Genomic DNA, 15,798 nt, shown 5'->3' on the forward strand with positions numbered 1-15,798 from the left:
GGAAGGAAGGAAGGGAGGGAAAAGAAAAGAGAGAGTCAGGGAAGAGGGAAGGAAGGAGAGAAAGGAAAGGAAAAGAGAACAAGGGAGGGAGGGAAGAAGGAAGGAAGGAAGGAAGGGAGGGAGGGAGGGAGGGAAAGAGGGAGGGAGGGAGAAAGTCCCTTGGTTATTTGGCTTGAAAGGCAAGGAAGTTCTTAAAATTATATTATAGCTTAGGATTCAACTAATGGATTCGGCTAAAGTATAATCTAAAGCAGCTTTTACCAAAATGCATCTGTGGTATGTTATTAGGTTTTAAAGATTCGTTCCTAAATCTGTGGTCAAATAAATTAGGTATACGGTGATGCTTGTATCACAGGTTTTACTGTGAGGATCACATGAATGCACCTCAGACGGCACCTGGCACATGGCTGGGACTGGGGATAGGTGCTGAGCCTGAATGTAAACAGACTTAGGCACTCCATTCTGGTAGGGACTGGTGTACAATGTCTATAAGGAAAACTTGTAGCAAAACTCTCCAGAACAATCTAAGATCATCCGGACCAAAAAGTATCACTTCTCTCTTCTCAGATAGAGAAGCAGGTGCTAAGCAAGCTGGTGGAGGCCAGGTGCAGTGGCTCACACCTGTAATCCCAGTACTTTAAGAGGCCAAGGTGGGAAGACAGCTTGAACTCAGGAGACCAGCCTGGGCAACATGGCAAGAGACCATCTCTACAAAAATAAAAAAAGCTAGTGGAGCCTAGGGATTCCCCGCCAACTCTAGAGTAACCCAGAACCTCCAAGAAATACCTGAATTCCTAAGTCCAGCAGAGGTATCCCTAATATGTGACATCTGCAGACACTGCTTCTCCCCTAAGTGTTGCTTTTCTTCCATGACCCAAGAGGAAGGTGCTAGGCTTTCCTTGGAAGGCACTCATCTACAGAGTTAGCATTATCTTTATACTCCCTTTACGTACCTTGAGTTAACAGTTCAAAAGTATAGCTCTTCACATCATCTTCATTTTGAGCTACAATAGTATAATGGCCACTGTCTTCTTCCTTCGCACGGATAAGCTTTAATTTGCTTCGATACCTTTTAAAAAAAGGATTTTGTTTCAACAAGCAGTAGCTAAGTAAGTTCCAATTGTTTAAGCAATTGTACTATTCAATTTAAGTTTTATTTTTACTGTAAAAACTAAAGTCATCTTTTTTTCCTTGTCCATATCATCTCTTCTGGAATTCTCAATATTCAGTGCACGTACTGAAGGTCTGGATCATACACACAATTCTTACAAGAGAAAATCAGACATTCAGAGATGAGCAGTGGTCATCTCCAAGAGCTATCAGTTCAGCCAGGGTCTGACTTCTGAAAGAATAAACACAGCCTACCAGCTTTTCTTTAAAAAAACAAAACAAAACAAAACAAACCCTTTGATTTTTACCTTTTTAAAAAAAATATTTGCTTCCCCTAAATATCCATCATTTAGGTGGTTCAGTAAAACAATGGAATACCACTGGAGGACAGAATAAGGACACTTTCTACATATTGGTATGGAGAGGTCCACAGGATATGACATTCCTACTTGCTTGTATTTTGCTTAAAAGAAACTCTGGAAGGTTTCCTAAGAACCTAATTAAACTAATAAAGGTGTTTCCCTGTGGGAAGGAGGGGAGAATTGGGCAGTTGGGGACAGGAGTACAGTAAGGCTTCTTACAATGTACTCTCTTTATGTTTGATTATTTTTCAAGCATGGGATTCTATCACCTATTAAAAAAAAAAGTTATAGGCTGGGTGTGATGACTCACATTGTAATCCCAGCACTTTGGGAGGCCAAGGCGGGTGGATCACTTGAGGTCAGGAGTTCAAGACCAGCCTGACCAACATAGTGAAACCCCTATCTCTACTAAAAATACAAAAAAAAAAAAAATTAGCCAGGCATGGTGGCACACACCTGTAATCCCAGCTACTCAGGAGGCTGAGGCTAAAGAATTGCTTGAACCCAGGAGGCAGAGGTTGCAGTGAGCTATGATCGTACCACTGCACTCTCCAGCCTGGGTGACAGAGCTTGCAAGACTCCATCTCAAAAAAAAAAAAAAATGTTAGAAAAAATATGCCTCTTCAAATTTTATTAAAGAGAAGCTTCCCCAAAAATATTTTACATGGATTATAAATGACATCTGGTTGTGTGTGTGTGTGTGTGTGTGTGTGTGTGTGCATGCGTGTGCATAAACATAGTATGTGCCCATTGGATTGTCCTTTATAAATCATTACAGTGTGAAAAAGCAACTAGAATGGAAAAGAAAAGCACTGGTCATGGAGTGAGAAGATCTCAGGCATTATTACAATTCTCCATGCCTCAGTTTCCTTGTGTGTAAAACGTGATAATTGTACACATAGCACAGAGTCGTTGTGAGAGTTAATTAAAGGAGATTGTATGTGTGAAAGGATTTCATAGGCTGCAAAACACTTTGCAAATGCTGGGGCACTCAGACCTATGATGAGAGCAGGCTGAACCATACTGGGCGTGCTCCAGGACTAGATTTCCTTAGAGAGTCCCCTAGGGCACACTGGGATGCTGATTACCAAATTATCCTCTGCTGTTTGTTGTCTACACTTCTTCAGCCAAGAAAACCAGTGGGTCCACTAGTTTTAAGCTCCAGGAAGCCAGATCCCCCACCTACCATGTTCATCTTTATATTCACTGGTTCATAATAGGAACTAAAAAATACACACCGAAGGATCCTTGAATCACTGAAAGGAAAACGCAGCTTTCCAGAACCACTCAGTTGGCAAGCCTGTCCTGCCATTGCTGTGGATTATGGCTTGCAGACAATGCTCACACATGTGTTGGAGGTGTTAGCTGTACCAGTGTTACCCTACTCCTCTCTGGCTGCACAGCCTCATGGAAGTTCCTTATGGAAAGCTGCCCTCCTTGTTGTGCACCTTCATTTTGTGTCAACAGAAAGCCTACCAGATTCAGTACCCCACTTCATTTTTCCTTTACTATTCTATAGAGGTTGTAAAATTCCATTTTCTCAGACTGCTTCTCAATTACACGTGGAATTTAGTTCAGAAAGAAGAAAGCAAATCATGAGGTGAACTGAACTGATGAGAAAGGCTCTGTTCTTCCTCCTCCTGAAGGCTTGAAATAGAGGACTGACTTTGTCTTTCTGAGATGATTTCTGACAAAAGTATAGGGCTGGTTAGCTGGGTGCTGCAAGATGTACCTTCTGACTCTTGGGTTCTAATCACAGCTTAAAACCTCAAGAAGCCCCATGATATCATCTGATCCAATTCCTTGCCTCGAAGGACATAAGGTATTGTTTACCCTACATTGTAGATCAGGAAACTGTGGCTGAGGGTGACTCACTCAAAACACCACCACCAGTTAAGAGATGAGAGCAATCAACCATTCTGATTAAAAGGCAGGGATCCAAGTGATTCACTGCACATCTCTTTCCTGACTAAAGTCAGCCAGGCTCTACTCTTCTTTCCTGTGGAGTCCTCAGTTAGGGCAAATGGGTTCCAGATTAAGCCTATGATGTTAACTTTCACGTAAGGTGATGTGATAACTACCTCATGGGTGTAATCACCATACATGTCTACTTGCAATATGGATGATGAACATCAGGGAATGTATTCCATCTATTCAATCCTGGTGAGTCCAATTTTACTTCCTTTCTTCCACCCTAGCTGAATACAGTGACCTGTCTTTCCCCAGGAGCCAGAGCTTTTAGTTCTTTCTTCTCATCTTCTCATTAAATACTTACCAGCATACTAATACCATATTGCAATGTTATCATTAAAGGGATGTGATTTCAAGCATCTCTGAACTCAGATTGCTACATTTTCTAGAATGACTTTGGGTCTGGGTTGTAAGACACACACAAACCTCAGTCCACCTCTGATGCACACTAAAAAAAGGCATACTTGGGCAGAGTGTTTCTTTACCTTATTTCCTGAATCTTTTCCACATCAGTGGTGATCTCCGTGAGGTTTTCAATCAGAGTCAGATTGTTTTTCAGCCAGGATATCCTGGGAGGTGGGTAGGCCTGCACCTCTACGACAAAATGTTTGACTTCATGCAGGTTGACAGCTTCCAACTGGCTAAAGGTGGGTTTGATTTCAATGAACCCTTTCTCTGTACAGGGAAGAGTTTCCATTAAATAAAGATTACCACATATGGATCCCGAGCAGCATGGACGACTGACATTTTAGAAAGCGGAATGTACCATGGACAGAAATAGTGACTCTCTTCATTTCTTTGACCTCCCTGGTAGCCTGGCGGGCAGCACATTCGTAATCTCCACTGTCTTTCACCGTGGCCTCGGGGACCGTCAAAGTGTACACCAATTTGATGGATGGGACTTTGATTTCTTCCAGCATTGTGATGCCTTTGCCTTTCTACAGCAAAAGGGGAAGAAAACCGACTTTTAAAAAGCTCGCTCCTAGGAGTGAACTCTAAGGTAGACTATGGACTCTGGGTGATACGATGTGTCAATGGAGGTTCATCAGTTGTAGCAAATGGATGGCAGGAATGTTGACAAGCGGGGAGGCTATGCATGTGTGGGAGCAGGAAACACGTCGGAAATCTCTGTACCTCTCACTCAATTTTGCTGTAAACCTAAAACTGCTCTAAAAGATAAAACCTAAAGAAAAAAAGCTAGCTGCTTAGAAAATCATGAGATTTTTTATTTTGTTTTTAATTTTTCTAGAGACAGAATCTCGCTCTGCTGCCCAGGCTGGAGTGCAGTGGCACAATCATGGCTCACTGAAGCCTCAACCTCCTGAGCTCAAGCGATCCTCCTACCTTGGTCTCCAGAGTAGCTGAGGCTACAGGCTCATGCCACCACGCCTGGCTAATTTTTAAAACATTTTTGTAGAGACGGAGTCTCGATACATTGCCCAGGCTGATCTCAAACTCCTGGCCTCAAGTGACCCTCCTGTCTCGGCCTCCCAAAGTATTGGGATTACAGGCATGAGCTACCACACCCAGCCAATTTTTTAAAAGGATAGTTAATGACACATATAAGGTGTTTGTGCTATACTGCTAAAGGATAAAAAATGTAACAAACTACTGTTTAAAGAATAACACCTATTAATTATTCAATGTTTATCTATGGATAAGAAATATTTAAAAACTTTATCTCAGTCAATCTCAGAGGCTCACATGTGTAATCCCAACACTTTGAAAGGCCAAGGTAGGAGGATCACTTAAGTCCAGGAATTCGAGACCAGCCTGGGCAATGTAGTGAGACCCTCATCTCTACAAAAAAAAAAAAAACGAAAGAAAGACAAATAAAAAATAAAAGTTTTATCTCCCTAAAATATAAACAGCGATGCTCTGGGAAGTAGCCTTTCCTTTGTCTCTCCGTATTTTACAAAGTTTCTGCATTAAACCTGCATTACTTTTACAATCAGAAAAAAACATATTGTATGAAACAATACTTTGATTATATATTTGTAAGCCAAATAGCATGTACTTTGGTTTGGGAAAAAAATACCGTATCCTATAAATAAAAAGCAGTGTTATGTGTTAGAGATTAATGGCAATCAAGTGTGAACAGAAGAACCAAATCACTCCATATTTCAGGGAAGATGTACATTTGTTGGACTGTAAATGTCCCTTCACCGTGTGAAGTTTATGAGGCAATAGTGAAAATGCCCACCTTCCTATCAGATGCTCCAGGACGAATGAAAAGCAGTGGCAAATGCATGGGAGAGAGAAATGTATATAAGGAGGGAGATCAATGGATAGAAGGACAGAAAGCTGTCAAATGCCTAAAAGAACAGGGAGCAGAAATTTACAAGTCAGGAGAAGAGGGAAGAAATATATATATCTGGTTTTTGTTCTCCATAAGAATGTTAGTCATTCCTGCATTTGGGCATTCATAGCCTCTTACACATGCCTCTCTTACTTAGTGACAATGCATTCGAATGACTGAGACTCTGTGTAAATCTCCAGTGACCAAGAGGCAGCATGGTGGCTCCCTTTCCCCACTTCCATCTCCCCTCCTCCCTTCATCCGGCAATATTGGACCAGCTTCTGGTACAGTGCTTGAGATTGAGTAAAACATCATTAAACCTTTGTTGAATGATTACATAGTGACTGTTCACTGAACGTGAGCCATGCAAAGGTCAGGCACATAGGAGGTGGAACAGGAAGACACACTGTCCTCAGTGTCAACAAGGCAGAAGAGGAAGGAGTGCAGGCAATAAACACTATCAGATGAATCAACCGTCAGGAGCACAGAAGCCAAGACAATGACAATTAATGACTCTCCGCAATAGTAAAATCCAGCGGTTTTTTTGCTCTTCTAATTTTTTGGTTGATATTTTGTAGCCAGAGAACCTTACTATTTCTGTCTGACTTCTGAGAAAGAACGCTTAGTGCACACTCTTTATGTATTCTGAAGGCCCTGGTCTAGCAACTGTCGTTTCAAACTCGCCCATTGATCAAGGAGCCCTAAAGGCTTTTTAATCAAATGTGTTCATCATAGAGGTGGGAAGCTAAGGTCTAGAGAAACTCAGTGATGTGCCCATCAGTGACAGACCCAGCACAAATGCAGGTCTTCTGAGCCCTGCTGCTCTGCTCCAAGCCATTGCACATTTTGAGGGTACCTACCACTTCTCCAGGGTAAGTCCACTGAAGGTCAACCACCTCATTGTTAAAAACAGCACAGGTGACCACAATCGTTTCCCCTGACTTATACACGGTTTTAAGAGCTTCCATTTCTAGATCCAGCTCTGATGTTGCTATAAAAAAGAACAAATACAAGGGCCTAAAAATCCATAGGATAGTAAGGATCTTATAAAGTTTGGGTGTTGTTTTTTGTTTTTTTAAGAAAACCCTGAAAAATAATTTGTGAACCAATTATGAATAAAAGCCCTGATCAAGATAAAATTTAGAAAATCTCACAAGGCTTGATTTTGAGATGGTGTACAACAATTAGGTGTATAGTTATAATACAGAATTATAAAATAATAACAATAAAAATAAGTTCCAATCAAACAGAACACCGCATTCCTCAGCAGTGCGTTAGTTATGGTTATACTCGTCTACAATCACCTTGACTGACATACTTATTCATTTAATCAACCAACCTTTGATGATCCACTGCTCTAGACACTTTGTTTCTATCCAATTTTTTCTTCTCTTCTTCTCTTCCACTCTGCTCCTCAGTTATTCTCAGTACTTTCCCAGAACCCAGCACAGTGCCTGGCACAAAATTAGCTGTGCTCTGATTTTAAAACAGTGTACTCTTGCTGCTACCCATTTCTCCACATAGAATAGTGGTCAGGAAATATCTGTTGACCTCAGCATGTATTATACTTCCCCAAGCGTACTAACTGTGGACATCAAAGGGTTGAAGTCTACAACTACTTTCTTCAGAATTGAAATCATTTTCCTTAAGTTACTAAATTAATCTAGGAATCTAACCCCCGCGGTGTATGCTTGTTTTAGGGCCTCCGTAGTCAGGAATGTGAATGAAAGTAAGAGGCTTATGTAAGAAAAGAATTCCTTACAGTATTTTGAAGTCAACTGATGAAACATGAAATCTTGCATGAGTAATCAAGCTTTAGCCTTTAGTAATTTTAAGCTTATTATTATAGCCATAGAGGTCACCCTGACACTGTATTAGCTGGGGTCCTAAATCCCCAAATCAGAATTTAGGATCACCAGTGGTGATGATTTAAAAAAAAAAATCATACATGCACCTGATGATTATGCCTGTTACTCTTATTTAAAGAAGGAAGGAGATGATACGAGTACCTTTTAAAGCATAAACGTTAAATGGGATGGTCTGGAACTTCTTTCCTTTGACGGTGGCCTCACAGATATAGGGCCCTACAGTGAAGGTCCCATTAAAGCCCTGTCTGCTGTTGTAGGAGGCAGGTACCACCCCCTCACTGTTGTGTAAAGTTACAGGAGTCTCAGGATCAGTTGTGCGACAAGGTATGATGGCAGAATCATCGTCCTCCACGATGACTAAATAATCCGTCATTCCTAGAGGTACAAAGGCTACATCTGGGTCTGTGGTTTAAAAAAGAATGAAGACTCCATTAGACATTAATTTCACCTTTACACATAAATCCAGAAACACTATCCCACTGGCAGTATTGATATTAGGTATGAAGTTCACCTTTACACATATATCCAGAAGAATTGCCCCACTGGCATTAGTTATCATGACAGCTACAAAGTGATTTTTAAGTGTGAATAATATCAAATTGCCTGTCTCCTGATGGAATAATACTGATGATAAGTATTAATACTGGATAAGAGTTGTGGCTCATGCCTTTAATCCCAGCACTTTGGGAAGCCAAGGTGGGAGGGTTGCTTGTGTTCAGGAGTTTGAGACCAGGCTGGGCAACATAGAGAGACCCTGTCTCTACAAATAAATAAATAAATACTAACCAGGAATCTAAATCAAAATTTAAACAACTAAAAACAAAAATGAACAATAAAATATTTAATAGAGTCCAACTCTGTTCAAAACAGGAAAAAATATTTCTAGTTTTATTATGAAATACTTTCAAAAAACTCTTATCACCTGTAGTCAGTACGATTGAAAAGTAGCACAGAAATGTGTTTGTTAAAAAGTAATCCTTTGAGAAATACATAAAATTTAAAGAAGGAGAAGGAGAAGGAGCCTGAGAATTTCCTTTCCAAAAGAAAAACAGCTACTTAAGCTACGGTGGTAAGAAGTTCTAAGAGTCTCAGACATCAGCTGCAGAAAAGGCCCCTAAATCTCCATTATTGTGAAATAAAAAGATCTCTGTCAGACAGCGATGCAGGGGCTACTTGGATGGCGTCTGTGCTGGAAAAAGATAGGGAACAAGAAGAATTTTTGGACAATCTTACACGGATTAAAACTTCAGGGACTTGTGTGCCTTTAACATATTCACGATCCTACCATTCTCTTCACAGCAGGAGAAAATCCCTCCACACCTAGAGGATTTTCCTGAAGGAATCTAAGTGTGAATGAAGTTGGGGTGACATTCTAAATGTCTTCCCTTTTCAAAACAAAGTTGTTTATTTTTTCCTTAATTGTTAAGAAGGAAGGCTCATATGAATAAGACTATCATGAAAGAAGTAAAGAGGGTCTAGGTCCCTGGGGACACCCATAGTTACAGAGGGTAGGAAGAGGAGCCCATTAAAAACTGAAAAAGAAAAGGCAGAAAGGTAGGAAGACACACTTCTGTGAGAACCCCCTTCCTCGACCTATGCCAAAACAGCAAGGATGGCAAGAATCCTAAGCGGTTTCTGTTTTGTTCTAAAACCAAGGATTCTGGCCACAGTCCTTTTTAATTTACCCAACTGCATACTGAAATTGCCACCACTTGTGTTCAATCCTTTGTCCTTTTAATTAAAATGTAGGAGTAGGCCGGGCCCAATGGCTCACGCCTGTAACCCCAGAACTTTGGAAGGCTGAGGTGGGTGGGGCTCACTTGAGCCCAGGAGTTCGAGACCAGCCTGGGCCACACAGTGAAACCCTTATCTCTACAAAAAAAATACAAAAATTTCGGCATAGTGGCTCACGCCTGTAATCCCAGCATTTTGGGAGGCCGAAGCAGATAGATTACTTAAGGTCAGGAGTTCAAGACCAGCCTGGTCAATATGGTGAAACCCCTGTCTCAAATGAAAATACACACACACAAAAATTTTTTAAATATAAAAATTAGCCAGGCGTGGTGGTGCATGCCTGTAATCCCAGCTACTTGGGAGGCTGAAGTGGGAGGATCGCTTGAACCAGGGGAATTGAGGTTGCAGTAAGCCATGATCATGCCACTGCATTCCAGCCTGGGCAACAGAGTGAGAACCTGTTTCAAAAAAAAATATATATATATACACACATATAACTTTTTAAAAGGAAAAAGAAAATACCTTCCAACTCTCAGAATAAATGCATATTGATAGTGAATCTGAAAAATCGAGTGTTTATTTGGAAGATATTATAATGAACTATCAGCAACTCCAAGACCGGGCTTACCTATTAATTTTTGTATACTCAACACGTAGCCCAGTGCTGGACACACTGTGAGTATGTGTGCAACTTGAATGAACTGAATAGAGATGAGTATATTTCAGATTGTTTATACAGTATCAATATAGGACATGTCATAACAAAGATGACTTTCCAAACTTAATACAGCTCTGAAATGCTAACAATGAATATTTCTTGATAATATTACAAATGATTTTTATTTCTGTGTGTTCGCTTACATCTTTCAAACTTCCTGCAATAAATATTAATTATTTATATATATGTTTAAAACCTTAGTACATTTAACAGGAAAGACAGGAAGAGAAGAAGCTCGGTCCTGGGGACCCATCCCACTCACCTGGCACATAGATGTAAATGTGCCTGCCTTCAAGCTCATTCTCTTCTGTCTGAGTGTGGTTGTAATAGCAAGTGTACAGCCCTGTGTGGGCCGCCGAGGCACTGCTCACTTCCAAGACTGTCACAAAAAGGCCACTGTTGTTTTCTTCATTTCTGATTTCCACATCAGAGTTCTCTTCTTCAGACATGGGGTACTGCCAGCTCACTTCACTCTCCCCAAAGCATCTCAGAGAAAAGGATGAATTCAGCTGCACAACCTTTTCATTTTCATTTGGAAGGATAGAGGGTAACGAAAGCTGGCAGAGGATTAGGCTCAGCCCTGCAAAAGGAAACACGCTCTGAATAGGATGCAACCAGAAAGGACGGTCTCATCCCGAGAACTGAGAGAAGCAACAGTAGCAGCTTAGATGAACAATGACCATTTCTACACAAAAATCCGTTAGCCTGGATGCCCATGAAAGGTCCCCCATTATAACAGCCACTGCATCTGCTGAGAGCAGCAAATGTTCCAGATAGCTCCACCAAGCCCCACTAGATTCACTCCTCCAAACACTCAAATGGACAGAGGATGTCCGATTCCAATTCCATATTTCAGACTCTTATGTGTAACCATAAAATATCCCAAGATGGCACAGGCTCAGGCACATATGGGTTCTTTATGGTTCACAGTCACTGCAGAGGTTTCCCTTAGTTAAAATGAGATGAGGCTGGGGTGCAGCGGCTCATGTCTGTAATCCCTGCACTTTGGGAGGTGAAAGTGGGAGGATCGCTTGAGTTCAGGAGTTTGAGACCAGCCTGGGCAACATAGTGAGACCTGGTCTCCACAAAAAATAAAAAATAAAAAAATTAGCCAGGTGTGCTGGTGCACACCTGTAGTCCCAGCTACTCCAGAGGCTGAGGTAAGAGGATCACTGGAGCCCAGGAGATTGAGGCTGCAGTGAGCCTCTGCACTCCAGCCTGGGCAATAGAGCGAGAGACCTTGTCTCAAAAAAACAAAACAAAACACATGGAATGAGAACAGAGGCAAGGATATGGACTGAACAAAACACAAAGCACATCTGTGCTCAAGAATTCCACATTTTCCATTTCTTATAGCCCTTGGGCATGCTGTCTCTCCCTCATGACTTCCAGGGCCAAAGCAGGAAGATGTGGATTTATTTATTTGTTTATATATTTATTTGATTTTATGAGATGGAGTCTTGCTCTGTCACCCAGGCTGGAGTGCAGTGGTGCCAGATGATATGGATTTTAATTCACAATTGGTAAGTAAAACCCGAGTGAAAACTCTCAGTTCATCTTTGAACCTCAAATTTCAGTCTCGCTTATTTAGACTGAAACTGAACTTACTCCTTTTGAAATAGAGTAAATGTGATATAGCAAAGGAATTGAAGGTTTGTGGTCATTCTGGATAACGTCCTGTAGTTTTCTATTTCTTTTCACTCTTTTGGACTGTGTATGCAGAGCACAGATAATAAACCCATGGAGCACAGAACTTAGAAAACAAGAAACCCAAGACTGATAGAAGAGATATTTTGACTTAATTATTAATTAATGATTTGTAATCTCCCTTGGAGCCTGATGTGAGACTCCCACCCAACTTCAATATATGACCACTATAATTCCTGAAGCTTGTTAAGGTAGGATTTGTAAGCACATCTGGATCACCTGTTACTCTGTAGATGGGGTATACTTAGTGGAGCTTACATCTGTTAAATCTCTGGTCTTGCTCAATTCTACCATATCCAAATGAGTAAGACAAAGACACTAACGGGCTGAGCTAACTCCTCAGAATAGAAGAGCACTGGTTCCATGGCAAACATCTGCAGTGCATAAATATCTGGAGGAAAACTAAGAAAGTCCAATACATCAACAAATTACCCCAATGGCATCCTTTTGGTGGGAAAGTTTTTAAGATTTTCCAAGAACCAAACATTTATCTATCAATTTGATTCCTAGAGAAGATAAAGGTGACTCTGAGATTTGGAAGCAATGTAAGCATCTTTCATCAGGAGAGTTATGATTTAAGACAGGTATGATTTCTTGGGCAAGAATTTTCTATTATTTATTTTCTTTGAACATTTTTTTTTAATGAGGTCTTGCTATGGTGCCCAGGCTGGAGTGTGGTGGCTAGTCACAGGCATAATCACTGTGCACTGCAACCTGGAACTCCTTGCCTTAAGGGATCCTCCCACCTCGGCTGCTCAAGGAGCTGGGACAACAGATGTGCCACCTCCCACAGTTGACCATTCCTGAATTTATCTAATCTAGCTCTAATAGAAGCCTTGTCCTAGGAAAAGGAAGAGAGTAGTAAGTAAATTTAGACATTATTACTAACAACATTTCAATGCCAACATTATATATATTACTAAAACTGCCACTGGAGAGCATTCCTTTTGAAATGGAGTAAGTGCAATACAGCAAAGGGAACTGAAAGTTTGTGGTCATTCTGGATAACGTCCTGTAGTTTTCTATTTCATTTCATTCTTTTGGACTGTGCATGTGGAGTACTGGTAATAAACCCATGGAGCACAAAGCTTAGAAAACAAGACACCCAAACAAGGAACTCAGAGAGGACTGGGCTCCGTACCTGTGAGAAGACAGCCTAAGACCAGGAACGCCGGATGGGAAGTCCCCATAGCTCTGGGAAACTAGAAAAGTCAAAAGTCAACAGAAACAGCATTAGCAAATAGAAATAATCCTGGAGCCTAGTTCTCTTTGTGTTTTGCACAATAGAAAATATTAACAGCATCATTTTAGTCAAACATGTCCCAGGTTAAAATTCAAGGTTCAAACAGTAAGACGCCTGAAAGATGAAAGAATCAATGGAGCCCCAAGATCAGGGCGGGAGCTGCCTGAAGCCAAAACCTTCTGTGATTGCATGCAGCTTTCAATGGTCCTTTAAACCTTTATATCAAGAATTAGAACAACAAAGAAATAAATACATATATATATATATATTTTCTCAGCTTCCAAACTAGAGCTGATTTTCACGTTTCGATTAATAAAGAGGTAACACCCTCTACAACTTTTAGAAAAGTTGCTCGGGTTGGAGTAAATACCTTAATATTTAAGTGCCATTTTGACCTAGAATTTCTGAAACTTTCAACAATGGAGGTCATTTACAGGAGGCCTTTGTGATACTGAGGCACATACCAGGCTCAGACCTGGGCACCCAGCCTGGGTTCTCACAGGAACCCTCGGAGAACCTGCTGGATCCCAAGCCAGGCTAAACAGGGCATGGAAAACCAGGTACAGGCATCAAAGGAGGAGGAACAGAGAAAGTGAAGAAGGGAGAGAAAGTGGGAGAGATAAGTGTGACTAAATTCCTGTGCAGGGGGCAGGAGGGATGCAGTAGACTCTAGGATAAAATTAACAGGAGGCTGATCATTCATTTTCATGTTAAGGTAAACGCACCTGTGCAAACCAAGTTCAAGAACTTTCTAATTTTCTACAGCCAAATCTGGGAATGAAGAAGTAGAGAAAGGATGGAAATTGACCGTCCATAAGACACAAATAAAGCAAAAAGTGGGAAAGAAGAAAGGAGGGAAGGGAAAAGAAAATTAAAAGAGAGAAAGAAATTAAAAGGGGGCCCCTGCTGCCCTGCGGTAAAACCACTGTAAGGGACTATTCTGGCACACCGTGAAAAGACCTCTCTTCTTTATCTCTTCCCCATTCACTTTATTTTATCTCCCCCATCATTTCTCCTTTGAAGTCACTGGTAGTGGTCACTGGTGAAGTCAGTGAGAAGGAACTGTGAATGAACTTGTAGGGGCTGGGGCCAGTAAGTTCTTGACTGAAGAAGCCACAGTAAGGGTCCTGGGCAGAGCCCCTAGTTTTAACATAACCCCCTGAAAATCACCACGTTAGTCTTGGCCTGGGATGTACTGGATCCCTAAGTTGCTCCTAAAGTCACAGGGTGAATCCCAAAATTGAAGATCACCGTGGGAGGCCACATGGGTTCTTGGCTTTACCAGGAAGGAATTCAAGCAAATGTATTACGAAAGTAAAGGAATCAAAAAGGGTGGCTACTCCATAGGCAGAGCAGCCACATGAGCTGCTTAACTGAGTATACTTATGGTTATTTCTTGATTTTATGTTAAACAAAGGGTGCATTATTCATGAGTTTTCCCAGAAACAGGGAGGAAATTCCCAGAACTGAAGGTTCCTTCCTTTTTCCACCATATATGGTAACTTCCTGTCATTGATATGACATTTGCAAACTGTCATGGTGCTGATGGTATCTTTTAGCATGCTAATGCATTATAATTAGCATATAATGGGTAGTGAGGATGACCAGAGGTCACCTTCATCGCCATCTTGGTTTTGGTGGGTTTGGGCTTCCTTCTTCATTGCATCCTGGGTTTTGGGGGTTTTTTAATTTATTTATGAAACAGGGTCTTGCACTGTTGTCCAGGCTGGAGTGTACTGGCACAATCATAGCTCATTTGTATCCTTGAACTCTTGGGCTCAAGCAATCCTCCCACCTGAGTTGACCCCTACGCCCAGCCCAAGAGCTGGGACTACAGGCCTGCACCACCACACCCAGCTCATTTTTTAAAAATTATTTGTAGAGATGAGGTCTCACTATGTTGTCCAGGCTGGTCTTGAACTCCTAGGCTTAAGCAATCCTCCTGCCTTGGCCTCCCAAAGTACTGGGATTACAGGCATAAGCCACCACACCTGGCCCACATCCTGGGGTCTTTATGACCTGTATCTTGTGAAACCACCACACCCAGCTCATTTTTAAAAAATTACTTGTAAGGAAAAGCGCTTGAACCAGGGAGGTGGAGGCTGCAGTGAGCGGAGATTGCGCCATTGCACTCCAGTCTGGGCGACAGACTGAGACTCCATCTCAAAAAAAAAAAAAATTATTTGTAGAGGCTGGGCATGGTGGCTCATGCCTGTAATCCCAGCACTTTGGGAGGCCAAGGCAGGCAGATCACCTGAGGTGAGTTCAAGACTAGCCTGGCCAACATGGTGAAACCCCATCTCTACTAAAAATACAAAAAAATTAGCCAGATGTGGTGGTGTGCGCCTGTAATTCCAGCTACTCAGGAGGCTGAGACAGGAGAATTGCTTGAACCCACGAAGTGGAGGTTGCAGTGAGCCAACATGCACTCCAGCCTGGGTGACAGAGCAAGACTCCATTTCAAAAAATAAAAATTATTTGTAGAGATAAGGTCTCACTATGTTGCCCAGGCTGCTCTTGAACTCCTAGGATTAAGCAATCCTCCTGCTTTGGCCTCCCAAAGTACTGGCATTATAGGCATAAGGCACCACACCCAGCCTGCATCCTGGTCTTTATGACCTGTATCTTGTGAAACCATTCCTACCCACCTCCTATCTCATCTTGTGACTACGAACGCCTAACCTCCTGGGAATGCAGCCCAGAAGGCCTCATCCTCTTCTCACCTAGCCCATATTCAAGATGATGTCACTCTGGTTTGTCCTCCTCTGATGCTAACTCATGCAATG

At 41.6% G+C, this 15,798-nt stretch overlaps 1 protein-coding gene across 2 annotated transcripts in view; it reads right to left on the bottom strand.

Moving 5' to 3' along the window:
- The window catches only part of PDGFRA (platelet-derived growth factor receptor, alpha polypeptide), a 62,143-nt gene that overhangs the window by 24,820 nt on the left and 21,525 nt on the right, over positions 1-15,798 (bottom strand). For both annotated transcript variants that reach the window (XM_011966502.1, XM_011966501.1), the window contains exons 2-8: positions 12,911-12,971; positions 10,325-10,642; positions 7,752-8,012; positions 6,603-6,733; positions 4,210-4,381; positions 3,929-4,118; positions 954-1,069 (exon numbers count right to left, since the gene is read on the bottom strand). In XM_011966502.1, coding sequence (XP_011821892.1) covers positions 954-1,069; positions 3,929-4,118; positions 4,210-4,381; positions 6,603-6,733; positions 7,752-8,012; positions 10,325-10,642; positions 12,911-12,959 — 1,237 coding nt within the window. In that variant the 5' untranslated portion in view covers positions 12,960-12,971. The remainder of the gene's footprint in view (positions 1-953; positions 1,070-3,928; positions 4,119-4,209; positions 4,382-6,602; positions 6,734-7,751; positions 8,013-10,324; positions 10,643-12,910; positions 12,972-15,798) is intronic.

This window comes from Mandrillus leucophaeus, unplaced genomic scaffold (genome assembly GCF_000951045.1).
Source record: "Mandrillus leucophaeus isolate KB7577 unplaced genomic scaffold, Mleu.le_1.0 Scaffold762, whole genome shotgun sequence".
Lineage (NCBI taxonomy): Eukaryota > Metazoa > Chordata > Mammalia > Primates > Cercopithecidae > Mandrillus > Mandrillus leucophaeus.